The following is a 13,755-nucleotide window of genomic DNA, read 5'->3' as shown; positions in this document are numbered from 1 at the left end:
TCAGAAAATGTTCATAAGACTAGCAGAAAAAAGAAAAAAAATAAGGATTCTGTAAAATAAATACAGCTTTGCTCTCCACACTTCTTTTGTCTGGCATGCAAAGCCAAAAGTGCCTTTCAAATCACATTATAGGTGAGCTGCAATGAATTACTGAAGAACTGGCCTTGTTGAATTTTTTACTTCATCAGAATCAATGTAAGATAGCAAAAAAATTCTTGGTATCAATATATGTAATGTGCATGCTACATAGAAGAAAATACATGTTCTTAAATCTTCTTATTTTCCTTTGAAATGCAACAGTATCGAATACTGCCTATTTTTATTTCAAAGCTTAGTTAGAGGGAGGATGAGCACTTCTGCAAAAGGGACTCAGTTCTTACTGTTAAGTAAGACACTCATTCCCCTGTAGGAAAAATGGAAGAAAGAAGTGTTAGCAAAAATCAAGCTTTCACCAAACAGAACTGGACTAAAAATCCTTTCTTTTTCACTTTATTTTCCCCACAGTTGCCACTTGTCACACTACCTTTTATGGCAGGTACAAACTGAATTTCTAAAGTAACATATAAGCAGGAAAAAAACAAAATACGAAAGGTCTTGGAAGAATCTGCCAGTTACAGAATCACAGAATCCCAAGGGTTTGAAGGGACCTCAAAAGATCATCTAGTCCAACCCCCCTGCAAGAGCAGGGTAACCTAGAGTACATCACACAGGAACTTGTCCAGGCGGGCCTTGAATATCTCCAACGTAGGAGACTCCACAACCCCCCTGGGCAACCTGTTCCAGGGCTCTGTCACTCTTACAGTAAAGAAGTTCCTCCTGATGTTCACATGGAACCTCCTATGCTCCAGTTTACACCCATTGTCCCTTGTCCTATTACTGGATATCACTGAAAAAAGCCTAGCTCCATCATCCTGACACCCACCCTTTACATATTTGTGAACACTGATGAGGTCACCCCTCAGTCTCCTCTTCTCCAAGCTAAAGAGACCCAGCTCCCTCAGCCTCTCCTCATAAGGGAGGTATTCCACTCCCTTCATCATCTTTGTGGCTCTGCGCTGGACTCTTTCAAGCAATTCCCTGTCCTTCTTGAACTGAGGGGCCCCGAACTGGACACAATATTCCAGATGCGGCCTCACCAAGGCAGAGTAGAGGGGGAGGAGAACCTCTCTTGACCTACTAACCACACCCTTTCTAATGCACCCTACGATGCCATTTGCCTTCTTGGCCACAAGGGCACATTGCTGGCTCATGGTCATCCTCCTATCCACCAGGACCCCCAGGTCCCTTTCCCCTTCACTCCTTTCCAGCAGGTCAACCCCCAACCTGTACTGGTACATGGGGTTGTTCTTCCCCAGATGCAAGACTCTACACTTGCCCTTGTTGAATTTCATCAAGTTTCTCCCCGCCCAACTCTCCAGCCTGTCCAGGTCTCGCTGAATGGCAACACAGCCTTCTGGTGTGTCAGCCACTCCTCCCAGTTTAGTGTCATCAGCGAACCTGCTGAGGGTACACTCAGTTCCCTCATCCAGGTCATTGATGAAAATATTAAAGAGCACTGGTCCAAACACCGACCCCTGAGGGACTCCACTAGTCACAGACCTCCAGCTAGATTCTGTGCCATTGACCACAACTCTCTGCCTTCTTCCTTTCAACCAGTTCTTGATCCACCTCACTACCTGATCATCAAGCCCACACTTCCTTAGCTTATCTATAAGGATGCTGTGGGAGACAGTATCAAATGCCTTACTGAAATCAAGAAAAACCACATCTACCTCTCTACCATCATCCCTCCACCTAGTTACTTCCTCATAGAAGGCTATAAGGTTGGTCAAACATGACTTCCCCCTGGTAAAACCATGTTGGCTGTTCTTAATGACCACCTCATCCTTGATATGTCTAGAGATGGCATCAAGAATAAGTTGTTCCATCACCTTTCCAGGGACGGAGGTAAGGCTGACCAGTCTATAATAACCCAGGTCCTCCTTCTTGCCCTTCTTATAGACTGGTGTGACATTTGCCATCCTCCAATCCTCAGGCACCTCTTCCGTTTCCCACGACTTACCAAAGATGATGGAGAGCGGCCTAGCAATGACCTCTGCCAGCTCCCTCAGCACCCATGGGTGTATTCCATCCAGACCCATTACAGTTCCCTCAGGAGATCCAGCATGAATACCTCCAGATATTTCTATAGACTAGTACCAGTTTGCTTAGTCACTGCACTCACACAAAACAGCAAGTCCAGTGTCTCCAAGGAAAAGGATTATTATCCCCATGAGGGTACCAAGCACAGTCACTGTAGCTCACAAGTGAGATTCCACCAGTCCTTTAGAGAAGTCTCAGATTTCATGTCTCTGCTCTGAGACTGGACATTTCATTCCTTGGATTACCTGTTACAGTTAGTAATTTCTCTCTTAAGAACCCTCAAACTGATAAAAATCAAGATTTGAAAAATTGCTGATTATAAGCATCCACAAGAGGACACAACAATCAAATAGGATTAAATCTTGCCTCCCAAAAGAGCAGCAGTTTTAACTACTCTGTCAATGACTGAACTACTGGGTGGTGGGGAGAAGGCAACTTTCTCTCTGATAAAATTCTTGGCAGATTATCTTTCTTAAATGTGGTTTCATGGGACAATTCTTTGTACATTCACGGAAGACAAGCAGGACTGAGGGAATATTCTACACAAAGCAACATGAAATTTAATACAATAGAATTTATATGACCATAATTCTTACATTGTTAATATGCTGTAAGTCACAGTCACCTGAAATCTCTAGTTACAGAGAGCAGTAGAATCACTTAGGTAGGAAGAAAACCTTGAAGATCATGGAGTCCAACTACTAAGCCAGCACTGTGAAGTCCACCACTAAACCACGTCCATAAGCACCATATCTACATGTTTTTTAAACACCTCCAGGGATGGTGTCTCAGCCACATCCCTGGGCAGCCTATTCCAACGCTTGACCAACCTTCCAGTGAAGCAATTTTTCCTAATATCCAAACTAAACCTCCCCTGATGCAACTTGAGGTCATGTCAACTTTCTAACCCACCTACAAAAAGAAAGGAAGCTGTTTATTCAATTAAAATAGTTAAGCATAATTTAGGGACTGTATACAAAGAAACCAATGATACATACATATAAAGAATTTAATATTTTACCCGCAAGGCAGCAAACTGCCGGCTTTCCAGTATTTTCATCTTCCAGGAAATCATGCTGTCTTCAGTTGGTTGGGAAAGCAGAGAACATTTTATTTTTCTGTACTGCCCTGTGATAAAGCCTGGCTGAATTTTTCAGTGGAGAAAAAACCCCAAAACGACACATAACATGAAGAAAAGTGTAATTTTCTACTCACCTTATTCTGTGATTTGAGAGTAAAGATTCTGTCATCTGGTTCCAGCAGTTTACAAGCATAGGCAATGTTGACAGCTGTCTCTCTCTTGTCACCTGTCAGCATCCATATTTTTATTCCTGCTTTTCGTAAGGCTTGTATTGTGTCGGGAACACCCTCCTGCAGGCGATCTTCAATGCCAGTGGCACCTTAATTTAGACAAAGATTAGTGCTACTGTATTTCCAAAACCAAAGTACTTGCAGAGTGACAGGACAAGATGGTCCCCTGTGTGTACTCACATCCCAAAACAGACACCCTGCTGGGATATGCTTGGGAATTTCTCCCTTTCACATCTTTCTGTCCCAGAGCTCATCACATGTGAGGCTGTTGACACACACACTGGTTACAGCCTTGGGGACCTCCAACTCTTCAGAAGACCCTTTTACGCCAGCTTTTCTTGTTCTCACAATTGTTACATTCCCCAGTGGCTGTGAGATGCAGACTCCCACAATTCTCATGAAAAATATACTCAATTTTTCTCAGTTTCTCCCACCCCAGACTACCCCAAACCTTCTTTCATTTATCACCCCACTTCTCTTCCTTATCCTCAACTCTGCTCCCCAAGCTGAATTCTGTGTACCTCTTGTCCCAATACCTCACCTTTTCCACACCAAAATCCCCTTTTCTTATGTCATGTTTTCGCACACTGCTGCAAAGACCTTACATTCATCATCAGGTTTCCCTACTCGTTGCTGCAAGTACCTGCTGTCACAGGTTCTTTCAATTAATAGTACTAAGCTCTGGGTTTGCCTTTCCTCCTGCCTGCACTGCCAGCCTTGCCATGTTCTTCCACAGGGAGGAAACACCTGCTCTAATACACAACCATTACAGGTTAAAGAAAGACTTTCAACAAAAAAAATACAGACACTTTAAGAAAGATGTCCTTTTCTCTGCTGTGCACAGCAGGCAGAACTGTGTCCCTGAAACCAGCTCAACAAAATCTTCTGTTCTGGTAAAAATGGGTAACACAACATGAGCACAAACCAGAACCAACTTTGAAAAGCTGCAGTGCCAGTGATTTACTATTGTACAGGACATTTTTATTGCTTTTTCACAACACAAATGGTACTAAATCATAACCAGAAGACATACTTTGTCTTGTGGGATTCTCAGGCTAAGAGAGTTTCTCAAAAAGAAACTTCAGACAGTTGCAGCTAGGCTCATTCTGAAAGACAAACAATAAAAAAAATCAAAGCAAAGTTTTCCCTCCTGCCATGTTTCTAGTGCGGGCCTGTAGCCAGCAATTTGAATACAAAGCACTGTCATATGAGGATGGGTAAGAGCCAAAAGGTCAACCAAATTTCTGATGCTATAGTAATTTCTTCTTTAAGTAGCTCCCAGCATTGCACAGAGCTCATGGCCTCAGGTCACTGGGAAGACAAAAACCACCAGGTCCTTGATCTCTGCTCTACTTGCATTTTGATGCAAGTAAACAAAAGTGACAGAAAAGAAGAAGCTGGGGTCTATTTGATGCAAACTGCTTCGAGAGGCACTGTCAAGCATTGGGGAAGGAAAGAAAAATGTTATTTTAACTTGGGCAGTTTATACACTTAACTCTCCCTTCCTTTTCATACTAAGACATTTATGGCATCTGCACTGAGCAGATGTAGCACAGAATGGAGTAACAGCTTTCCACACAATAGAATCTATCTTTCTTCAGCTTCTAGCATGAGCTGCCTTTACCATCCCAGTCAGTCAGTCAGATCTTTGCATTTTGTTTTCCAAATGTTATTTGCTGGGCAGTCCTGTGGAGCTATTATCCAATACTGCCTCCAGTTTACCATTTACACATCTAAACCAAACGCTTTTCATTTTATCTTGGCCTCCGCATTTCTGTACAGCTGAATGACCACCAGAGGAATGGTTCCTGAAGAAGCATTTCTGATTTCTTATCTCCATGTTATTACTAGCGAGAACACAGCACAAGCATACCTGCTAAGCCAGAAATGCAACAGTGATGGAAAACATGCCCAAAGTGGGAACCCTGCGTATGTTTGCCCAGGCAGGCCTCTGGTTTGTTTCTATCATTTCTTGTGCTTATTATGATGACACTTAAAAAAATCTGATAAGCACAAAAAAAAGAAACCAAATTAAAAAAAAAACCCCAAACAACAATTAATAAAACTTCACCCTTTACAAATAACAGAACACTTGCCATCTTCAGTGCGTTTTACAACTCGTACAAAGTTACCAGGAAGATTTATGGAAATTTAGGAATGACAATAAATTCTAGGCCCGTAGAAAGCTAATTGAGGCTAGCAAGTAATTCCAGTTATGAATACCATAAGCAGTTTCCTGGGAGTTACCAGCATTCTCTACCTACCGAGCAAAGTTAGTTTGGTCTCAAGCCTGATGGCAGATTCAAGCAGCAGCTCCTCCCTATTGTCAATACTGGTTTCTGCTAAAAAATGGTGATTTAACCACTCTGCATATTCTGCATCACTCATCACCTGCAGAGGGAGAGAAAACATATAGCATGACCTAAGTTTTGCATCCTGAGCTTATAATACTACAAACTATTTGTGAAACAAAATAAACCAGGTATGACTTTATTTGTTTTCTGTGTCTGGAATTCCAACCAGGGCAAGTTTCATTCAGGACTCTGGAATTAAAACCAAACTATTTGACAACCTGCCTTAGAATTAAGATATTAAGCTGCTTGGCATCCTAAGCTGACAACAGCTATGACAAGCTAACAGAAGTCAGGAATTGATTTGGGTCAACTTACAAATTCCTCCTATATAGAACATAAGGATAAACAAAGTGTGGCAATGGAAGCATTTGCTTAGAAACAGTGTCTGTTCCACTGGACCACTCAGATTGGTCACAGACATTCCTAAAAATATGTATTAAAAGGATTACCTTCTTAGCAATACACAGAGTGCGAAGTCCTTTTCTGGCATAGTCATCCAAATGCTTCTGAGTTCTCTCTTTAATCTTCATTTGTTCCACTTCTGAATTATTAGTATCTATTACCACACAAAAAGCAGAGAAAGCAACTCGAAATATGCATTCTTATGCTAAATTAAGCAAAAAATGTTGAAGGTCTACATAAGTTTTTAAAAAACCAAACTATTAACAGATTTTATTTTACCTATGAAAGTAACTTCACCTTTGCACAACGTACTGTGGCTGTATCCGTAGAGAGCAGCTGGCACCAGCAGTGATGGACAATCTATCTGGTACTGATACATCTTTGGATGCCAGTAGTATATGTCAAAATGTTTTTCTAATATAAGATCATTTTCTAAAATGAAGGGGGTCACAGACACCCAAACAGCTTTACTGTCACTGGTCTAGTGGCAGGGAGCTAAAAGGGCGGTCATAGAAAAGCTTTTTTAAAAATACCTCTTAAGGAGTGGGTTATTCAGACAGGCATTCAACTCGCCTAACTTCAGACATGTAGAAGTTAGGTTCCAAGTTTACCTTGAGAATGTAAGTAAGGAAAGGCATCTCAAGACATAAAAATTACCCCCCTAATAAGATGACAGATTTTAGAGGTACCATTTCTGCCCCCTGGCCTACAGCAGCTTTTTGTCTAGTATTTAAAAGGCTAATGTTGGCTGAGTTAAAATCCACCCTTGGAACTGGATATACCCCTCTTCCTTACTGAGATCAGCCAGCCACGGAACATACAAACCAAACTCCCTTTCGCAAAAAAGCAAGCCTTTAAAAATTAATTCCTTTATGTTAATTTCCAAACCATAAAAAAAAATCCCCAAACACCTGGAACATCTTAGGAACTTAAGTATATTTAGGTATTTATTTCTAAGATACACAAATAATGCTTTCTTTTTAGAAATCAATGACTGTTCACTAGTGTATGAGCAAATCAGTTAGTGCTTAAACATGGTGCATCCCTCCAGTAGCTCATTCAAAACACGTTTGCCCCCTAAAAACAGGGCCCATGAGGAGGCACCACACCATTTGCAGGTATTATCATTACACCTAGAAACACAGAAATAGTAATCAAAGGGAAAAAAAAAGGCTCAAAAAGCACTGATTGATGACACCTGCTACTGATACCTCTCTCAAACAGCTCAGAAACACTAACACGGGCAAAGACTAGGAAGTATTTTACTCTAATAAACACCTCCTGCTGGGCAGCAGATGCCACCTATTTGAGCAGGTGGCCTTACTTTGTAACTGGAAATACTTCAGACCTGCCCAAAGGATCTGCTTAGACAAACTAAATTATTTGAATAACAGCTGTTTCTCTCTTCTTAGTCTCCACACCAGCACACAGCACAGACATACCTAGGTGACAAGCAATAAGACCTTTCTGGGTTCCCTATAAGGAACTATTCACAGAAAATAGCTCTGCTTGGCTACTTGTCTCTTCTCATGAACCTGGCCATCTGTTCAACTGTACTGAAGAAAGATAAAGGTGAGAAAATCATTAAAAGTTCTGTACGTACCTTCAGATGCAGTTCTCAATAAACCCATCATGACTGAGTCTGCACCTTTTGTATACACCACCACTTTGTTGGAGACTGGATGCCGAACCACAACTGACATCCTTTTCCGCACCGAATCAAAAGGCAGGATATGCAAAACCTGAAAAGTTAAAGATCCCAGACCTGCAAAGTCCACAGTTACTTGATCTGGAGTCCTAGACTGTAAAATACATCTATAAGCCCTAGCAGCATGAACTAAGGCAGCTTCATCTGGACTCTCAGCTTCATAACAAAGTTTAGGTAAGGGAGACAATTCAATAGATGATGTAGCACTGTTGTGTTCACAGCAAGCAGCTACATTCACCATATCTAACTCTTGAGGCACATGGGAATTTTCTGGGCTGTCCATATTGTGAAGCTCAGCAGCCCTTTGAGCAGTTTCATCCAAAGCAGGTGAAGCCATTTTCATTCTGAAAACAGATAGTTTGCTCACAAAACTACTAGGGCTTTCAGATGATGACTCCTTCACATTTGGAAGCGGGGAAGAACTTAGTCTCCGGATCGACAACCTCTGGAACATCTGCCGGATTTCCTCAAGTGATTTAATAGGCATCCTACCCAGCGAAGATAGTCTCATCTGGAACAAACAGTTAGAGAAAGCATTTATGTTAAATTGCTTGTATTTTACTAAATTGAAGAAGGACAGCTTACAAACCATGTATGTTTCTTAAGGAATGTAGTATTTTAAAATTTACCATGAGTTTGATTGTTTGTATTGAAGATGGCCAGCCCAATTAAACATATAACCATGTGAGTACACTAAACAGTTCTGGAAGAGCTTAATTATTCCAACCAAAAGAATTATAAAATCCTTCAGATCTGAAAACTGTATGCATTCAAAGTTTGCTTCGTGACTCCTCTTTAGAAGTATTTCAGTAATGAAAGCATTAGTATAACATAACTTTTAAAACTTGTGGCAAATGGAAATAAACACTTTTTAATTCTTGCTCTGAATTAGCAAGATATTTGTGAAGAATAAAGCAATTCCATACCTCCCACAGTAACTAGCTAAAAAAAAATACAATACCTCATATCAATACTTCTTTAATATCTGAATTTAAAACAAAAGACAGTTCCTCTCTCATCAATGTTAAAAAACAATTGGTTTACTGTTTCTCAGAACAGTCAGGCAGTTAACAGCTCAGAAACAAAGAACAAGGCATGGAAGCTTGTTATTAAAATCTCGTTACTGGGTAAGAGTTAAGACTGAATTGTCATCAGGATGCATGCTCTCCTTTGCCACTGAAAAGCATAAAGCAAGGACAGACTCTGGCTTCAGTTCTACCACAGCTGCACACAATTTGTAACGTGTCTGTATCCAGCATCATGGAAATAGAGACTAGGAACATCCTTTCATTCCCTCTTCCTAAGGAAACACTGAAAACTTCGACTGCCTTGATCTCTTTAATGTCATTTCCCATGAACTCAGAAACTTCATGCCAAATTGCCCCTCCCAACCTACCTACTACTACCTGGAGATCATCTCCCCTGCTAGCAACTCATCCAGAAATATAATTCTCAAAAAACCAAGAACCTCGCCTTATTTTTTCTGTATCATCCTTAAGGAATGACTGATTAGTAACTATGAAACACAGCTGCCCATTCCATACATGGACCTGTAGGCTGCCTGTTTCTGGGAATGCCTGGAAGCACATTAAAATACCAGCCTCTCTTATACATAGGAGGTATTTTATACTCCACAGGATACCTTTTGGGAATATCACCAGCCATGGAGATGTTCACTGCCTAGATGGACACCAAAATCGAAGTCAATTAATGGAAATAACCAGGGGATGGGGGAAAAAAAACCCACAAAAAAAAAACCAAACAACCCATAAAAAAAAAAAGAGAGGATTTGAAAAAGATATTCATGCCTGTAAAAAACTGTTAGGTTGTGTGCTCTGAAAACAAAAGGTCTCAGAATACTTAAACACATCCCAGACCACTGAACCAGCACAGTCTAGCAAATGCACCATATACTCACAATGAGACCACTTTATGCCATATTGCAAAGCATTTTTATTTCAGATTATTACATATATGAAACTTGACCTTCCATACTTTTGCTGAAACTCTAATTGAATAGTCAGGGAATGGATAAGACCGTTATCAATTTCAATACTATGGGAGTCTTCTGATTATTCTCAGCTTTCAGCCAATAATAACCTATTTGTAAAGGTAACCTGAGTGTTGGGGTACCCCAAAAGGAAGCTGTGCACATCTCTAGAAAAACATAACTAGAACATAGAAAAAAAAACACCACTTCAATTTAATCTCAAAATTTGTCTTGTAAAAGTTATGAACTGTCTATATGCAGAAGCAAAAACATTGAAGCCAAGTTTTTCTGCTTCTGAAAAATGCTACCAGCATTATATTACATATTAACTGATAGCACTTTGTGGGTTTACAGTAATTCCAGTCTTTCTAAGAGAAAAAAACAATAGAAGAGAAAAGAGTAATTTTTTAAATATCAGATAATTGTTTTTTCCTTTTGTCATCAACCCAAAAGAAGCCAATTTCTTTATGAATATAGCAAAATAGCCGAAAATAAGACCTTGTTACCTTCTGACGTGGCTGACTGGGGACTGAAACTACCACAGTATTACAGATTGCCAGAGCAAGAAAGAAGTCAGTGATGTACATTGTCTCCAAAGATAACTTGCTGCTAGCTTCTGACTGATCACAGGAATGAGAAGAAATTTGACCGAACTTCTTCAACAATTGTGTGTCTGGTATAACATCTGTTTCCTATTGATGAAGTGAACAAAACATGTCCGTTAGGTTATAAACTTAATCTGAGTTGATGTGTCTGTGAACTGTGGCTTTACTGTTTACCTATCTGGGCATGAAGCTTACAATTTTCAGTGGGCTAACAGAAGGCAGTGAAGACACCAGAGTGTTACTCTATTTCATCTGTAACTGATTTAACCTCCAGAGACTAAGTATGATGAATGCTAATTAGACATCTTCAGGTAGAGAAGCTGAGTTTTTACCTCTAAAACTTCCAATAAATATTGTTCATCCAGGTATTTCCCATTAAAACCAGATAATGTTAGAAATCTCTTAAATTAAAAACTGTTTTTAAGATGAAGCTGGTCATTTTAGCTGGAATAATTATGCACTCACAGCAGCAAGAACTAAAGCATACATCTTCATGACCCAACAAACATCTGTGCAAATAGGATGCTGCCAAGCAACCATGGGAGGCTCTGGTTTTTATCAAGAGGGAAAGGATTTCTTAAATGGCAAAAAGATATACCTTCACGACTTACTTCAGAAATATAGCATCAAAACCTACAGGTTTTACTTACAATGGGACTGCTGAAAGCAACGTGTCCTGAATGGGGAGCATCACCTGCTCCATCTTCCCTTCCCAATGCAGAATGACTACCAGACAACAGATTCACAGACTTTCTGTTCAAAGGTTCATTCACAGCTCTACAGTCATCCCCCTCCCATTTTGATATATGCATCGAAGAGCCACACTGATGATCAGCTGAATCTCCATCCTCTGAATCCATCTCTTGATAGGATTCCAGCCTTTTTGCTATGGAAAGGGAAACAAAATTATTGTTCCACGAGCAAGAAGAAACTTGTCTAAAACACTGCTTGGAGGTTCAGGAAACAAATTTAAGTAAGAGATTAGTATACAGTTATTTATGAAAAAACCCCACCCCATAATAAACCACCAGGCTGACTTTCTGTTTGAGACACTGCACTACAAGAGCCATTTTTCTGGATTCTAGCGTGAACCCAGAAGAGGGAGCAAGAATGATCAGGGTTCTAGACAACACAATCGGCATGGAAACAGTAAAATAAGCTGGAGTTACATTGCCTCCAGAAGGGCACATTGATGGGAGCCAAATAATAGTCTTCAAGTACAAGAAGGGCAATTGCAAGAGAAAAGGAAATAGCCTGTTTTTTATACAGGCTGTGGATAATAATGGCCCTAGATTGTGACAGACTCAGCGCAGGTATCAGCGAAACTCTGTCTGAGAAGACATTCTAGATGTCTGATGTGACATACTAGAACAGAATGCCTGAGAAAGCACTGAGCAGGACTTCACCGGAGGTTCTGAAGGAACAAACAAACAAAAAAATTCATAAAGAATAATAGCAACAACTCTGCCTTAGCCCAGAGAAATGGGACCAGGTACCTCCTGATAAGTTTTCCAATTTATTTGAAGATTGATCATGATTGTATGCCATTGGTTTGGTATGTACAGCTGCTAAAAGTAACACACTGAAACAGTAATTTCTGTATTGGACATCCCCTCGCACACACACACATTTCCTGAGTATTTAACTGAAAAGAAGGCTTAAACAATAAAACTTCATATTGATATGTTTAACACCTTTGCACCAAAGATACAAATACAGTTCTGTGCCTCACAAATCTAGCTAGGAAGATCAGTGGTATAAAGAACCTCTGTACCAAATGGAAACATTGCCTACGCTATCATGTGCTTGTTAACAACATACTCAAGTGTTTGCACTGCAGTTCTGGGACAGTGCTGGACCACATGAAAGAAATGGTGTGCATTGCCTATATATTTCATTAAAGTGTGATTATAAACAATGGCATCTTAGGAAAAAACAGTATTAACATACAGACATCTGCAACAACACTAATTCCCTATTTTTCTCTTATTTAATGTGACAGCTACTTTACATGAAAGAAGTGAACAGTGGGATAATATTCTCTTTTATGCGAATAGGAAACCTATTCACAGTTGTCTCCAGCTCTAGTGCTCAAAATGAGATGGAAATAGGTTTATTATATCGCTCACGAGTCCTTTCCCTCCCAGCCAAAGCCCAGGAGCTCAACTATATTCAGGAAATGAGCTATTAGGTTTTCTAGCCTGTTAAGTTCCCTTTATTTCCTGCTTTATTCTGTTTCTGGAACATAAATGAAAGCCTCCTGTCCCTCATCCTGCTTGTTCTGGGTTTGGCTTAAACCATGGCACTGCTATTCTGATGAGTCCAGGAAAGCAGGAAGACCAGAGTTTCCTTGGCAGGCCATGTCCCTCAGGGGACATGTCAACATGAATTTAATATCTTTTATTAAAAAAATAGGTGGGAACGTAACAAACTGGCTCTTGACAACTACCAAATACAATATGGCACGTGTGCTATTGATATCTTTTATCAGAAAGCAGCAACAGTGACTTAGTGTTTGTAGAGGCAGCTTTGGACAACACATGCCCATTCTGCTTTCTTTCCAGGCTGTTGAAAAGCCTGCATGCTCTGTCTGAAGTAACATTTGCGGACCTCTTAATATAACAGCATGCTGCTCTGCTGCCATGGTCCAAGAGGTACACGTTACATTACACAGAACTGCCTGGGGTCACTTATTTGGAGGATTATAGTGACTCACAGTTATTGCTGTTGTGTACTTCCCTGATGTGCACTGCTTTACCTTGGGCAATAGAGATATCAATACAAAAAATATATATAAAGTTTAAGTGGCTTGTATACAAAAGACTGTACTGTCTTGCAGTGCAACTCTTACCATATGTAGCAGGAGCTTTCCAAACAGCAGCTTTCTGCAACTGAACAAATGTTAAACAGAACTGAAACACAGGACCTCCAACATTTTTCAAACTGATTTTCAGGGCCCACATAATTTCTCTGTTGTTAGAAAGAAGCACATGCTTACCTTCCAGGTAAAAGACAGAGCTCTGAAAATATATTCTACTTTTTATTTAAGTTGCTCATTCACCAAGTTCAAAACTCAAAAATATTTCTTCTCACTTTGTTGTTGTCATCCTTCCCAGTACAATTATGCAAAACTAAAGAAGCACCTGCACATGCTGACCTTAAGATTTTCAAAGTATGTGCAGAAATTACTGCAAAATGGTCTGGAACCATCGGCTCCTGGGACACAACAGAAGAGTTGAACTG

At 40.2% G+C, this 13,755-nt stretch overlaps 1 protein-coding gene across 4 annotated transcripts in view; it reads right to left on the bottom strand.

The window, feature by feature from the left end:
- Window positions 1–13,755, bottom strand: part of ATP10D (ATPase phospholipid transporting 10D (putative)) — a 52,002-nt gene that overhangs the window by 13,965 nt on the left and 24,282 nt on the right. For all 4 annotated transcript variants that reach the window (XM_013129037.3, XM_031048893.2, XM_031048891.2 and 1 more), the window contains exons 10-15: window positions 11,163–11,398; window positions 10,414–10,599; window positions 7,813–8,428; window positions 6,257–6,363; window positions 5,718–5,844; window positions 3,358–3,542 (exon numbers count right to left, since the gene is read on the bottom strand). In XM_013129037.3, the coding sequence (XP_012984491.3) occupies window positions 3,358–3,542; window positions 5,718–5,844; window positions 6,257–6,363; window positions 7,813–8,428; window positions 10,414–10,599; window positions 11,163–11,398 (1,457 nt within the window). The remainder of the gene's footprint in view (window positions 1–3,357; window positions 3,543–5,717; window positions 5,845–6,256; window positions 6,364–7,812; window positions 8,429–10,413; window positions 10,600–11,162; window positions 11,399–13,755) is intronic.

Source organism: Melopsittacus undulatus, chromosome 7 (assembly GCF_012275295.1).
Source record: "Melopsittacus undulatus isolate bMelUnd1 chromosome 7, bMelUnd1.mat.Z, whole genome shotgun sequence".
NCBI classification, from domain to species: Eukaryota; Metazoa; Chordata; class Aves; order Psittaciformes; family Psittaculidae; genus Melopsittacus; species Melopsittacus undulatus.
Note: the sequence above shows the minus strand (reverse complement) of the source record. Positions and strands in the feature narration are given on the sequence as shown.